This window comes from Anolis carolinensis, chromosome 4 (genome assembly GCF_035594765.1).
Source record: "Anolis carolinensis isolate JA03-04 chromosome 4, rAnoCar3.1.pri, whole genome shotgun sequence".
Taxonomy (NCBI): domain Eukaryota; kingdom Metazoa; phylum Chordata; class Lepidosauria; order Squamata; family Dactyloidae; genus Anolis; species Anolis carolinensis.
In genome coordinates, this window is record NC_085844.1 from 98192124 (window position 1) to 98207248 (window position 15125).

Genomic DNA, 15125 nt, shown 5'->3' on the forward strand with positions numbered 1-15125 from the left:
GTTTGGTCTAGATTCGGCATTGGCTGGGTTCAGTGGTCTTTGGATGGAGGTGAACTACAACTCCCAAAATCATGGCCCCTTCCCAGAAATACCTGCAGTATGTTCAGTAGGTCATGAGGCTTCTCTGTGTGGAGTGTGGTCCTAGTGCATTGTCAGTGGGGGTCAGTGTTTATCTGTTTGCAGGTGAACTATAACTCCCTTTTTTCTAAACTTGTCCAATATGTTGTATTGGTTATGGGGGCTCTGTGTGCCAAGTGTGATGCTCATTCATTGCAGGTGAACTATAAATCCCAGTACCTACTACTCCTGAACTTCCAGTCCAGTTCCCCTCCAAACCCACCAGTGGTCAAATCTGGGCATATCGGGTGTGCATGGGAAGTTTGGCCGAGAGCCATAATTATTTGGGTTCATAATGTTCTGGGTGTAGGTGAACTACAACTCCTCTATATTTCCCTGTAGGAGTGGCAGTGCTCTGACTTGATGCAGGGTGAACTACAACTTCCACCATGTGGAGTCAATCCCTAAACTCCTCCAGTAAGTTTAGTTGCAGCTCAGTTCTGCTCTGTTTGGAAAGGAAAAAGCAGTGGGCGGGGCCATGCAAATTCCACAGCAATGGAGAACCCTGGGATGCCTGCCTGTGGTGGAAGAAAAAGCAAAATCTAGGATGAAATGGTCCCCAAACGAAAGCATTCCTTGGGTGGTGGGCCGTAGTGTTTGGGAAGGACATTAGCAGGGGCTGGGCTATATGTTCATGGCACTCGCTGTAGCCACAATGTCAGTGGAAAACAGTGATTTGCTAGATTTTTAACCATGGGAACTATAGCCTGTTTGTGGAGGCTGGAGGCTGTCTGTGTGAGCAGACATCCGTGCCACATACACACATACGGGTTCCCGCTTTTATTATGGATTTAGATTTAGATAGATTTAGATTATATATACACACACACACACACACAAATATGTATGTATTTATGTATGCATATGTATATATTTCTGTATGTATTTCTCAAGATTGCTCCCACATACAGAGAGTCCTGTGACTTCCACTGATGATGGATCTGGACAAAACTTGACACACATACCCACCATTGACCACCATGGTTTTGGGAAGAGGATTGTCTCAGGTTGATGGAAGTTGTAATTCACCCATATCCTTGTGCATTTTCTAATAGAACTATTCATAAAATTCAAACAATGACTACTTCTATCGTTTATCCTGCCCTGCAGACTAGGACGCGGGACAATGGCTTCAAACTACAGGAAAGGAGATTCCACCTGAACATTAGGAAGAACTTCCTGACTGTGAGGGCTGTTCGGCAGTGGAACTATCTCCCCCGGACAGTGGTGGAGGCTCCTTCTTTGGAGGCTTTTAAACAGAGGCTGGATGGCCATCTGTCGGGGGTGCTTTGAATGCGATTTCCTGCTTCTTGGCAGGGGGTTGGACTGGATGGCCCATGAGGTCTCTTCTAACTCTACTATTCTATGATTCTAAGACTTCACCCAGGCATAGCTGGGTACCTAAGCTTGTACAAAATATAATTCTATTTTTTTTTTTGCCCAAGGAACAGGGCAAGAAGGTCAATGCCTCTAGGATGAACATGACTATCTAGATGGTCACAACCCATGGTGGGAAGGGGTGGGTTTTATGATATTCAAGGTTTTTCCAGCCCCTAACCCCCATGAATATGGGTGAAAACTATATATCCATATTGTGTGAGTGGGGGGGGGGGGAGTGGGAGTTTCTGAACCTGATAGATAGTGGTTTGCATAATTGTAACCTAGGAAATTTGTAGATTTCCCAAATCACACTTTTAGCCACTGTGTTACACTAGATATTTGTTACCTACATGAAAAACAGAAAAGAAATTTCTTCAGTATTAGGCTAATAAAGCACATGTTTCTTCTTTCATCTGGCTTTTCATATACTTGTGCTATGAATAAAAATCCTCCATAAAACATAAGGGTTTATTGATTTAAAAAAAATAAGTTCAAGGTAGCTTTTGTACATGCTAGCAACATGTACCATGAAATAGTGTTTCCCCATAGATTCTAGTTATTCTTTTTCTTCCATTTTACTTAACAACATTTATTTAATTTTTGGGTATTTGTACATTGCCAAAAGGCATTTCAGTTTTAATATAGTTTATATAATAATTCACCCTTGAAATGTTCACTTTTAAAGCTTAATATTGCTCTTCGTAGTGCAGGTTTGTTAGGATTATAATTGCTTAACCATTCCTTTCACACCATAAACAGTATTTTAATAAAACAATGAAATTTTATATAGAGATCTACACAGTCAAGAGCTTAATATGGTTTCCTTTAAAGTCCAACATTTTTACAGTACAAGAAATACATTTTATACATTTGAAATCCATTTTCCTATGTGGATTACTCCACTGGTGGAGAAAACAAGAGTTCACAGTAACATTCCTTACAAAGGGGAAAAATATAAAAGCTTTCTAAATATTGAATAGTTGAGAAGGCTCTGGTTCCTCAACTGGAATTTGAAATGGAATCCCAAGGCTCACACCTGAAACAGCAAATTTACTTGCAAAAGATGCTTTTGCAGTACAAAAATGTGGTGGAGATGAGAGACCAGAAGCCAGCAATAAGATGGTGCCACTTTATGCTTTTTTAGGGTGGGGGGAGGGGAGAAATGAGACCTGGCAACCTTAGCATATAACCCTATCTTAGTAATCGCCTAGTTATAGTTATAGACTTTAAAGTTCTCGAATGTCAATGAAGTTGGAAGGAGGAGATCACTTGCCTTATTGTCCATCATTCTGACCTTTGATAGATTTTTCCACATAACTGTTATCTGATCTATTCCAGCATGGGTTCTAGGCCTCAAAGAACTCCACTTTCCCATCTCCCCCATCTTTTGCTACTTTCTTTTAGGATAGAGATTTGTATTTAATAATGTCAATAAACTTTTTCTTAATGGATCTGATGTCAAGGGATCATTGAATAAGATCAAAATGAGACCCTTTAGCAGGACATTTGTTTGCTTAAACACACCTCTACTCCAATCAAGAAGGGCTTAAAATTTCAATTTGTAAAACAAAGAATGAGAGGATGCTACCTCCTCTTCCTGCCCACCGAGTAACAAACTGCTTTCTAGTCCCCCAATTTCCCCTTAGCTGAGTTCTGATATTCAAAGTGGAAATGAGAAGTTGTGAGAAAGTAGCAAGAAACCCCCTTTGCTCTAAAAACTAGTCCTCCTATGTTTGCTCTAGATTTGAGCTTACTTCAGCTTAAGCAAATGGCTCACCATTTTCCTATTCTGTGCTAAAATCAGATGATGTGCTGCTGTCAGCAAATGGCTTCCTCTTTCTCCAAGTGTTGACTGAATCGGACATCCAACCCTCCATTAACAATTTGCCCATTCCCAAATTGGAGGTTGCTTTCCAATTCTCCCTCTGGGATATCAACAGGGTGGTATCCTTTAAAGCAGTGGTTCTCGACCTATGGGACCCCAGGTGTTTTGGCCTACAACTCCCAGAAATCCCAGCCAGTTTACCAGCTGTTAGGCTGTGGCACAGGCAGGAGAGCAAGCCAGCTACAATTAACTGCAATGAATCACTCTGACCAGGAGGTCATGAGTTCATGGCTGCTCGGAGCCTATGTTTGTTTGTCTTTGTTCTATGTTAAAAAGGCACTGAATGTTTGCCTATATGTGTAATGTGATCCGCCCTGAGTCCCCTTCGGGCTGAGAAGGGCGGAATATAAATGCTGTAAATAAATAAATAAATAAATAAATAAATAAATAAAATATCTGGAGACCCACAGGTTGAGAACCACTGCCTTAAAGAGAAGAATGGTGGTAAAATGGTGGTGGTGGGGGATTGCTCTTGGAACATGGCATTCAGAGACTTTAAAAACGTTACAATTTCAGCACGTGGACATAAAACATTCCCCACTGCATTGCCGCTCAAAGTAAATGTCTGTATTATATACAATACACTCATTCAACACATGGTTGCAGATCGTTATATGAAGTGCTATCAAAAAACCAATATTCCAAAGGCTAAATGTTAATTAAGTGACATTTTGATTTTTAAGTGATAATTTGATATTGGTTTTCATTGCACGTTTAATTCCCAACAAATTAATAATGAAACTAAACCCTGTTTTAAACCCTTGAGACCCACAAATTCTGTGTCCATAGATTCCCCCATCTGTGACTTGAAAAAAAAATATTTTAAAATAGCCAAGCAACAAACCCTGATTTTGCCATTTTATATAAGGGATACAATTTTACAACGCCATTGTATATAGTAAGAATTGAGCAGCCTTGTATTTTGATATCTGTGGGATGGCGGTTGGGGTGGGAGTCCTGGAACCAAACCCCAGAGGATACCAAAGGCCCCCAACGATCTGAATTATGTCTGTTAAAAAAGGTCAGGCAAAGTTGAAGGTCTTGTCATTTAAAATAAATACACACATTTTGTTTCTTAGAATGACATTTGGTGTGAAACCCGAGATAACTGACAGAATTCCTTCCTATGAGTCCCATTCTATGACTGCTAGATTAATTTTTGATTGTCCAGTAGCTCCATGTTGTCATTACATTTAGTTATTAATAGGATTTATACACCCCAACATTAAGTTCTCTTATCATTTTGAGCTGCCTTAAGTCATCTGAGTAACCAGGTATGAATTTATAGTAATGCTCTCTGTTGCTTACAGTGTGAAATATATTAAATGTATGTGCGTAAAAGTTTTTCACTGTATCATTAAGTGAAAGATAGTGAATATAATACACTGTAAAACTGTTATGAAGTATTTTTATACTTACCAAAGTTTCTCAGTCAGTGTACTCAATTGCCCAATCCCATCTTCCTTCTGCTTTCCTTTGCTCTATAGATATATATCTGATACCATGCTTCCTTTGAAATGTGCATAGTTGATATTCTCTACAAGTTCAGTGGAAAATAACGTATGTGGGATAAGGTACTGATTAAAAATTAAAATATAGATCTGGTTTCTTTATGAAATGCTGTATCTTTTTGTCCCTTAATATTCTGCAAGATGCTTGATGCGGGACTGTGTTATGCCTTCTCTTGGGAGTACCCTATCCCACGTGCACTATTTTCCACTGAACTTCTCTTGGGAGAAGGCATGAGCTCAGGATCTTGGCTACTAGATAGCCCAAAAAATGTCCAGTGAAGGGTATAGATCTGAGTATCAAACTTCCTTTCTTTCAACGAGAAACAGTGAATGAAATCTTCAAAGGGAACACCATTCATGGGAAAAAATATTCTGGATTGGATAATGAGGAGAATGGATAGTGGCATTTCTCCTGTAGAGAAAAAAACTGAACAAATATATAAAATCTGAACAAAGGTAACAACAAATGGGGTAATGTTGCAAGCTTATCAGTTGGGAATTCTTGCACCATAGTTTGAAAATTATCGGTTAACATCCTTTTCTTGCAACAATAACAGAATCTTATCTAGAACACAGTCAGCACTCTGCTTTCAATGAGTCAGCCCAGAGAGTACTGATCTTAAGGAAACCTGTTGCCCTTTCCAACAAAGGTAATGTAAAGAAAGGACAGGTGATCCCACCTTTCCTCACCCTTTCTTGCAGGATCACAGTCTTTTCCACGTCACTACAGGGCAGTGTTGCAAGGAAACACTACACAATTTGTATAAATATACTGAGAAAGAGGAAGCCTTTTTTGTACTACAAACTGAAATTGCCACAGGTGTCATTGTTGGAGTGGGAACATACACTGATTTCTCTTTGCATTTGTTGGGAAATGAACAGAGGAGATATCATATTTTTTCCAGACACCCAATATACTCTTCCTTGCACAGTTTTGTTTCAGTTGTGAGGAAGTGCCATATGCTGCCCTTCTTTCAAACCTAGCTGTTATTGCTCCACTAAGCAAACCTATCTACCTGTCCACTTTTTACAAGACTGGAAAAGGTTTCATGCCTTATGTCGAGGCCTCCAGATTCTCATTCACCGATGAGAATCCTCTCATGTCTGGCAACACTGAGATGGAACATTGCTTATGTTGTACAAACATACACACCAGATAGTATGCCTACATGGTGACATATACATACACACACACATACGCGCACAAGCAAGAATGTGTATTTTGATGGCGGATTCTTGGAAATAGACATTCTTAGCAAATATGGATGACAGATCAATTGTAATTTATTTTCTTTTAACACTGTATCATCATAAAGAAAACTGGTATAAATGAAAAAATCTATTTCAAATATCTACATCTAAAATTTTAGGCAGTGAAAAAGCACTTTGTTGACAAGGAGTGTGGAATGATGAATGTTAATTGTCAGAATCTGCTGAATGCCTTTTTTTAGTTGCCACAAACAAATTCACATATCAGAACGAACAATACTGCTAAATATTCCATTTTTTGTTTTCTTTTGTTAAAATGCACTGGGAAAAATAACAGAAAAAAAGAAAAGAGAAACAACCCCTCCCCTGCCCCTGGAAATTCATACATACTTCAAAGTTTTGAAATTGAAGCAATATTTAGAACCATAGATGAAGAAACACTGTGGCATTGGTGTAATATACACAATGCACTTCTCTCTCTCTCTCTCTTAAATCTGTAATGTACATCAAATACTTTACAACAATGCATTAACAAAACGCAAGAAACATCTTGCTGTACAGAGGAAACCCCAAATGCAACTTGAAGCCTAGATTCACAATGGATGAGGAGAGGAAACAAAGTGTGAGAAGCTGTCCCCCCTAAGGTTTGTAAACTGTTCATTATCTTGTGCTTAACTCTGGACCCTTGTCAGCTGTCATACCTTCCCCCATTCCCTTCAGTCACATTCAATGTACAGCACTATTTGTTTTAAACTCTACATACAAGGTCAACTACAAAGTTGCCTCCCTACACAATATATTTCTATATCTATATATAGAGAGACAGGATTATATAGATACAGAAATAGATATACATTTTCCCCTTTCTAATGACACTCCCGTGCTTCACTTCCAATTCTTTTAGCGATCTAAAAGGTATCTTAATTTTTTTCCACACTGATTATCAGGGCCTTCCTATGGAACAGGCTTTAACAAACTAAATTTGCAGGAAAAGAATGTCTTGTGGTATGCATGCACATGCACAGTTCCTGGAGCTCCCTCCCCCCCTTTGCCAAAATCTCAAACCCAGGAATCCGGAGATGCTGGATAGTGGCTTGTTTCATAATTGAGTTCACTGTAGGGCCGGGCAGCAGAGTAGAAGTCGACGTAGTTGCCAGTGGACTTGAGTCCCAGATGCATATTATACTCGCTTGCAGGTGGGCGGTGATGCACTTGGTCCTCAAAGAAGGACTCGTCATAGTTTCTCGTTGAATTCTGAAATGGCTGATATGGTTCATAATCCTTCCTAGTGGGCTCCTGTGGAACTGGCTGTGTTGAAACCTATCAACAGAACAATAAGCTTCAGATTCTTGAGTTAGACAATAATGACAGGAAACAAACTACCAGTTAAGGCACAATTCACAGGTTAAGCATTTCTTATCTGGAATTCCAAAATGCAAAATACTCCAAAGTTGTCCTCATGAGTGGCTGAGATAGTGACACTTTTGCTTTCTTATAGTTCAATGTACAAAAACTTTGTACATCTTACATCTTTGAAAATATTTGTTTTATTGTCTTGTTGTTGTTACATTGTTATGCTGGGCAAGGCCCCATGTAAGCCGCCCCGAGTCCCTCCGGGGAGATGGGGCGGGGTATAAGAATAAAGTTATTATTATATTATATTATAAATCTTACATCAAAAAAGTATGATATAAAATTTCCTTCTGATTTTGGAAGGTATATATAAAACATAAGTGAATTTTGTGTTTCTACACAGATCCCGTCTCCCAAGATATCTCATTATGTACATATATGCAAATATAGGTATTAAAAATCTGAAACTCAGAATGTCCCAAGCATTTCAATGAAGAGATTCAATGCATATAACCATTCTGCTTCCAAGCACCATTGATGAGGCCTGGTTAACAGCATTTTGGCAGTTACGTAAAACAGCTCTGAATTAATTCCATGGTTGTGCTTGAACTTTATGAAATGATTGCTTTAACATTTGTATTCATGACTTCTCCTAACAGATGCTTTGCTTAAAGGCATGAGTAAAGAGCACAGGTTCTGATAACCTATGGTTAAACTTTTTGAATAATTGGTAGATTTTACCCAGATTCCCAGGTCCCAACCTTTGAAGTAAAAGGTTGTGGAAATGCTCCAAATGACATATGAAGACTCTCTAAAAACACATTTTAGCTTCATAATTAAGACCAGGGCTCAATGCCGACATTTAACAATGTCTGGCCATTTTATTAAAGGTTAAATTGAAGAGGCCTTACAGGATTATCACAATATGAGTATTATTTTAACCATACTAAAAATTGACAGGTTTTTTTAATTTAGAGGGACCTCATAGTCGAATGCCCTAAGATGTAGTTTACTTAGTTTGTGCCAAAAAAATCTGATAAAATTCTGTTTGAATAAGTTGTAAACCACCCTAAGTCCCATTATAGAGGAAAAGAAGGACACAAAATAAGCATTATCATTAAGTAGTCCATGCTAATCCCAAATGGGTGGATCACTGATGGTTTCAACCAGTATGTTGACTTAAGTACAATGTCCAAAATGTAGACACTGGATCAAAAGTTCATTCTGCTAAGAAAAAAAGTTCTCCAGGCTTGTAGAATTTCCCAGGAAAACCTATTCTGTATGTTTAATCTTGAGCATGAAAATAAATACAGTAGAGTCTCACTTATCCAACATAAACGGGCCGGCAGAATGTTGGATAAGTGAATATGTTGGATAATAAGGAAGGATTAAGGAAAAGCCTATTAAACATCAAATTAGGTTATGATTTTACAAATTAAGCACCCAAACATCATGTTATACAACAAATTTGACAGAAAAAGTAGTTCAATATGCAGCAATGCTTTGTAGTAATTACTGTATTTACAAATTTAGCATCAAAATATCACGATGTATTGAAAACATTGACTACAAAAATGTGTTGGATAATCCAGAATGTTGGATAAGCAAATATTGGATAAGTGAGACTCTACTGTATGCCCAGGCTTTTAATCAATAAATGGCAAAGATGACACGGACAGAACTATGGACAAAGCATGAGGAAGAACAGATCTGATTTTATGTTTGAAATGTATATTTTTAATTCATAATGTATTTTAATAGTTTTAACTGTTTTATGTGCTGTTTTATATTGGTTTGTATGGGCATCTAATTGTTGCCACTGTTGTAAGCCGCCCTGAGTCCCTTCGGGTGAGAAGGGCAGGATATAAATGTGAGAAATAAATAAATAAATAAATAAACAACCAGTAGACCTTTTCAATTCATTGAAAAGGAAAAAAATTAAAACATAAAGCCATTTAATCCGACAACAAATAAGGTCAAAAGTGGCATTCTTATATAGTAATGCTAGACATTCCCATGTAGATGGAAAACTAAAGGTAGCTAATGGATTTGAAGTCCTTCAGTTATCATCATCCTATCCTGGGCTTTACAGTTTAGGGGAAAATATTTAAAATGCTGAGCCAGAACACGTCCATCTACTAGGGCATTATAACCTGAACTCATCATTTCAGTTCATTTCTAGCACTTCCCATGATGTTCCTGCACTTGTGATAAGTATAACGGGATAAACCAATTTAATTAAGTTTAGCCCATATTAGAAAGAGTTGGGAGATGCGCTGGACTTTGCTTGAAAGCCCAGAGCAACCCCATGGCTTTAGGGCAGTGTGGACAACAGGATAAAATCCAATTTGGACTATTTGCTGTCCAGATCAGGCACCACCTCATCCACCTTCCTCTGTACTCATCATTGCAGGGAGAGCCCCTGATGACACAATGGGTTAACCCTTTGTGCGGGCAGACTGCTGACCGACAGGTTGGCAGTTCGAATCTGGGGAGAGTGGGTGAGCTCCCTCTGTCAGCTCCAGCTCCCCATGTGAGGACATGAGAGAAGCCTTCTACGAGGACAGTAAAAAAATCATGGGCAACGTCCTTGCAGACGGCCAATTCTCTCACACCAGAAGTGATTTGCAGTTTCTCAAGTTACTCCTGACATGAAAAAAATCATTGCAGGGGGAAAAGTGATGGGTTGTGCCCATATTGCTGCAATTGCTGCTCTCAGATGATTGCAGAGCTATGGATGAATTCCTGGCTGTTGTATGAGTTCCTGGTGAATTCAGCAGAGTTGCCCATGTGACCAGAAAAAAGTTGGTAAATCAGCTCCCCACTTTTTTTCTCCCCACTTTGCTGATGTTAGAACAGGGTACATGTGGTGGCCAGGAACCTACATGACATTCTGCAGCCATCTGGCAGCAGCAACAGCAACATAGACAGTGAGTTATCACACTTTTCACCTACTATGTGGAGGTTAACGTCAAATATAGCCCAACCTATCTGGAGGGTGCTAGGTTTAGGACAGCTGAGAGAGTAAAAGGAAGAAGAACAATGAAAAAAAAATAGTCTTGTGATATCTAAATGATTGACAGGAGAGGAAAAAAACTGCTCTAGAAGAAACTTGTTTAAATCTAGACAGAAAGTCCTATGGCCTTTTCTTCCATTCCTCCATATGGAAGGTTGTAGGGTATACCACTTTCTAAGGATGGTTGCTGAGTACAGGCAGTCCCCGAGTTACAAACATCTGTCTTACAAATGACTAATTGTTAAGAAAGGGGGTGAGAGAACAGGAAGTGAGAGAAATCTACTCCTAGGAAAGGAAATTCACACCTGGAAGAGTTATTGTGGGGAAAAGGCGTCTCCACTGAAGCTTTATCATCAATCCTTGTTTCCACAGCAAGCCAAAATTTTCAAAATCCAATTATCATAGGGACAGAAAATGAAGTGAATACTTCTGAGTAGGGGCACAAATAGCAAAACAAACACCACAGAGGTGTTAATAATCATTCCCTATGCTATCCAAAGCTAAATATATATTGATGTATACTTTTGGCTGGAGTTACACTTTAAAAAGTACCTGTTCTGACTTACATACAAATTCAACTTGAGACAAATCCACCGAACCTATCTTGTTTGTAACTTGGGAACTGCCTGTATATCACATTCTAATGATGACTATAAGATATATCACATTCTCTCAAGGAGGAAGTAAACTCTGTTGGAGCAGTGAACACACCATATCTCTTCAAATGTTATAACAAAAAACAACAACCCTTTACCAGTAAGGAAACAAAGTTAGGGGAAACCCTGTATATTGAGATCTTATAGACTGAGATTTCAGCCTGGCTAGATCTTCTTAAATGAGGAGTATAGCCCATTTTTATTTGAAAAGGTACACCAAATTCTACACTGACTAGTGAATCACATTCAATATTGTTCTCAACACTATCATTCAGAAACACACATAAATATTCCCTTTTCTTTCATCGCTCTGCCATATAGAGTCCCCCCTTCCAATAAGAAGAATTGAATGTTTGCTGTTGTAAGTTGGAATCCGCCCTGAGTCCGCTTGGGGAGATAGGGTGGAAAACAAATAAATAAATTATTATTATTATTATTATTATTATTATTATTATTATTATTATTATTCAACAAAACAGAGCAAAAATCTCAAATCCTTATAAGTATCTTCTCTTCTCTTTGCACATATTTATGTACAGAAAATTTCAGGAAAACCTTGACTTTTTGGCAAGACTTAGTAACTGTTAGATTATGAAATCTACTATCTTGACACTAAATTTTTTAATCAAACAACCAACTTTCATATTTTACCCTTCCATCTATTGGTCTCTTATTATGGCAGGCATATTCAAAACAAACATGGCATCAGAAATATTTTTACATGTGCTAACACATCTCAGAGCACAGTCCTTCTAAGTAATGGCTGACACCTCCCCCCCCCCCCCCCAGCAATTTCCACATTTTTCTAGCAAAGTTGGGATCTTGAATTACCTGAATTCTTAAGTAACACATTGCTCTTCAGATATTATGGTGCCCCCCAGAGATTTATGACAAGTGTATTGTTTAATTACCTAAAATCATAATTGGTATCAAATCTTTTCTTTTTCTGTCTTATACCAATGACTGTTATAGGAGAAAAGCAAAACTAGTAGTCTGTTGTTGTTTTTTTTAAAAAGGCATTTTCACATTTTTTGGGATTTTCTGAAATGGAAAAAACACCCTGGGACTCTTATCAGCAGTGATCATGAAAAAAAAAGAAATTGATAAAAACAAAACAAAAAAGAAAAAGAAAGCCTTATGTACTCAAGAGGCTAAGTGGCAAATCCTTCTTCCCTTTGCCCAGTAGACACAAATAATCTTCATTTTCAAAAACAATAGATTGCTTTAGCCACATACCTGGTTGTGTTTAATATCTTCAGCAGGTGCACCATAAGAATTTCTGTACAAAGTAGAGATTCCAGTGTTTTGAGCTAAAGGCAGGAGAAAAATGAATTGCATTACCATTAATAAGCCAGAGGCATAAAAATTCAATGTTAAACCAACAACCGTGTTGAAATGTTCTCTTTTGAACAAAGAATGAATATTAGAGTTCAGCTGTTGGGTAAAAGTGGGGATGTTACACCATAATCTCCTTTCTTCTTTTCCAATATTAGAACACAAAAATAATCCAGTAAAGCTGACTGGCAAAAAGATACATGACATTACTCATGCAACACATAATGAGCATGGAATTAATCATTTTGTTACCACAGAATGCTACACAAAGAAAATGAATTAGATTTTGGAATATTAATATTCAAAATTACTGCAAAATCCATAACTTTTACATAAAAACCCTACATTTGTCGTCACAGAAGTTTTGGATTTTGATTTTTAAAAGTCAAGGTTATGGTTCTTCTTCTGATTGTTAAATCTGTTCTGTGTCAATTGATTGCAGGCATTCAAGACCACCAAGTAGACAGAAGGGTACAAATGAGGAGATCACATTGTGTATCAGGATTGCATTCACACTGTAGAACCTAAATATATGAGTGTTCATATACATGAATCAAGGGTAACCTCCCATCCCTTCCTATTGCATTGCAGTGTTTGCACCATTCTATATGAATCATTTCCATAAACCTCAGAACACATTTGATACAAGACCTTTCCAAGAAATGCATATTTAATTGTTTGGAGCATGTTTACCCACCTTACAAACTTTGCATATCATTCCTGATGATCCTGGACTCAGAAAAACTGTATAAAATTACATGTTAGACGCAATTAAAGCCTCAGTCGTCTTAGGCTGGAAGGACCAAAAGAAATGGGACATCAAAACATGGTATAAATATTTTGCAGACTACCTCTTCCAAGACCACATTAGTGAAAGGAAAAGTTACTACAGAATGGGCTAAATCAGAAAGTCACGGGAGGCAAAATGGAAAGACTTAATTTACAGAATAAAGGGAAAAGATAAATATAAGGAATTAAACAAGATTATCCTCCTGATCAAACAATTGTAATAAATACAGCAAAATTTGTTAACTGTTCCTGGGGAGGGGAGAGGAGGGAGGGAGGGAGGGAGGGAGGGAGAAAGAAAGAAAGAAAGAAAGAAAGAAAGAAAGAAAGAAAGAGGAGGAACAATGTAAACATGTGTTACCAATGGAAAATGTTCTGAATGTTTGTATAATTTTATGTAACACTATTTACAATAATTCTGAAAATAATAATAATAAAAAACATTTAAAAACAAAAAATAAATTAGGGTACCAACTGCATGTTGAACAGATGAGGTCAACCTATAAGTAGTTACTGTGATTAACACATATGAAATATCAGGCGCTTTACAGCCTTACTGGATGAATATGGGGTTTCTTCCATTAAAAAAAAAATCATGCAGCTTTAAGGCTATTTAGTTCCACACTATTCCTTTTTCAAGCTAGTATTTCTCTTGTGGCAAAATCAATTTCTCTAGTGGGTAAACTACATCTGTTAGAGTGAAAAATGAATGGTTCTCCTTGTTGAAAGTTGCTGAGTATTACATCTCATGACAATTACTGTGATGTAACTGGTGACAAATGAAAATTTTTTCCCCAAGGCATTTTTAGACTACAACTGAGATGTTATTTTACTGGTTTTTAGGAAATAATGTTTAGACATTGAATGCTCTACCACTGTAACAGTAAAACATGGAATATAGCACATCAGTAATCATTTTTAAACAATCTGTCACTTAAACCCTGGCTTCATCCACCTACTTTGTCTTTTTGTGGTTGTTTCCATTTGATGTTAGATTTCAGAACTTGGGAGTTCTCTACTTTGCTCGGAAAATAAGTGAGCTCAAGATAATTAACCTAAATATTGATGCCAACATAGATTCAGACTGTATTCCATGCTATTAAAATAAAATCTGACTCTTCTGGAAACATAGGCCTTTTATAACTTAATATGAAAAGAAATGTGAAATGTTGTCCTTGATGTTTTTCATTTATTTTGAAATGGGGTCGTATTATATGTGAAAAATTGCCTGAGCCAAAAAACATTGGATTCTCGCCTGGAAAATAATTCTTGTCATGCCTGGATCTATTATATTGCTTTGCTAATATTATTGAAGATACATCATTGTTTTTAAATGCAGTCTTTTGAAAAATCAGATCAAAGTACACTTTCTTTGACTAGTCTTTTAAAGACTATGGAACTGTTTCCCCCATATAGCTGTAGGATGTGTGTGTCCATGTGTACATCCTGTTTCTCCGCTGCCTTTTCCAGTGGTCTGAAAATTATTTTGTAATACATTATTTATTTATTTATCTATAAAAATAGGTTAAGGAGGAAAGTATGTTAGATATTCTCAAATGATTTGTCTTTGATTTGATCTTCTTGAAAAAAAATTACCTTCATACAATATGCTTCTATGGCTCATAACCAGTCCTGCCTTTCTGAAAGAGGTATTTACTCCTTCAGTTTGACAGGCTCGTTAATACTTGCAAGAATCAAGAGTTGACCTATATATAGCTGGGTTGATGCTGGGTTGATGCTTTCAGGTTTGGTCAAAGATCTTCATTTGGAATGCAACAAGAACAATTGCATCTTATTACTTCTGTTAGAGCTTTCAGAGTCTTTGGGATTCTTGATTATAAATCATCTATGGCAACGTTCTTGAATTCAACAAGCAT

The 15125-nt window shown here is 37.4% G+C and overlaps 1 protein-coding gene across 9 annotated transcripts in view; it reads right to left on the minus strand.

Annotated features, from left to right (window-relative positions):
• Window positions 1-6159: 6159 nt before the first annotated feature.
• Window positions 6160-15125, minus strand: part of ctnnd2 (catenin delta 2) — a 932891-nt gene continuing 923925 nt past the window's right edge. For all 9 annotated transcript variants that reach the window (XM_062979377.1, XM_062979381.1, XM_062979376.1 and 6 more), the window contains 2 exons: window positions 12364-12437; window positions 6160-7422 (listed from right to left, as the gene is read on the minus strand). In XM_062979377.1, the coding sequence (XP_062835447.1) occupies window positions 7162-7422; window positions 12364-12437 (335 nt within the window). In that variant the 3' untranslated portion in view covers window positions 6160-7161. The remainder of the gene's footprint in view (window positions 7423-12363; window positions 12438-15125) is intronic.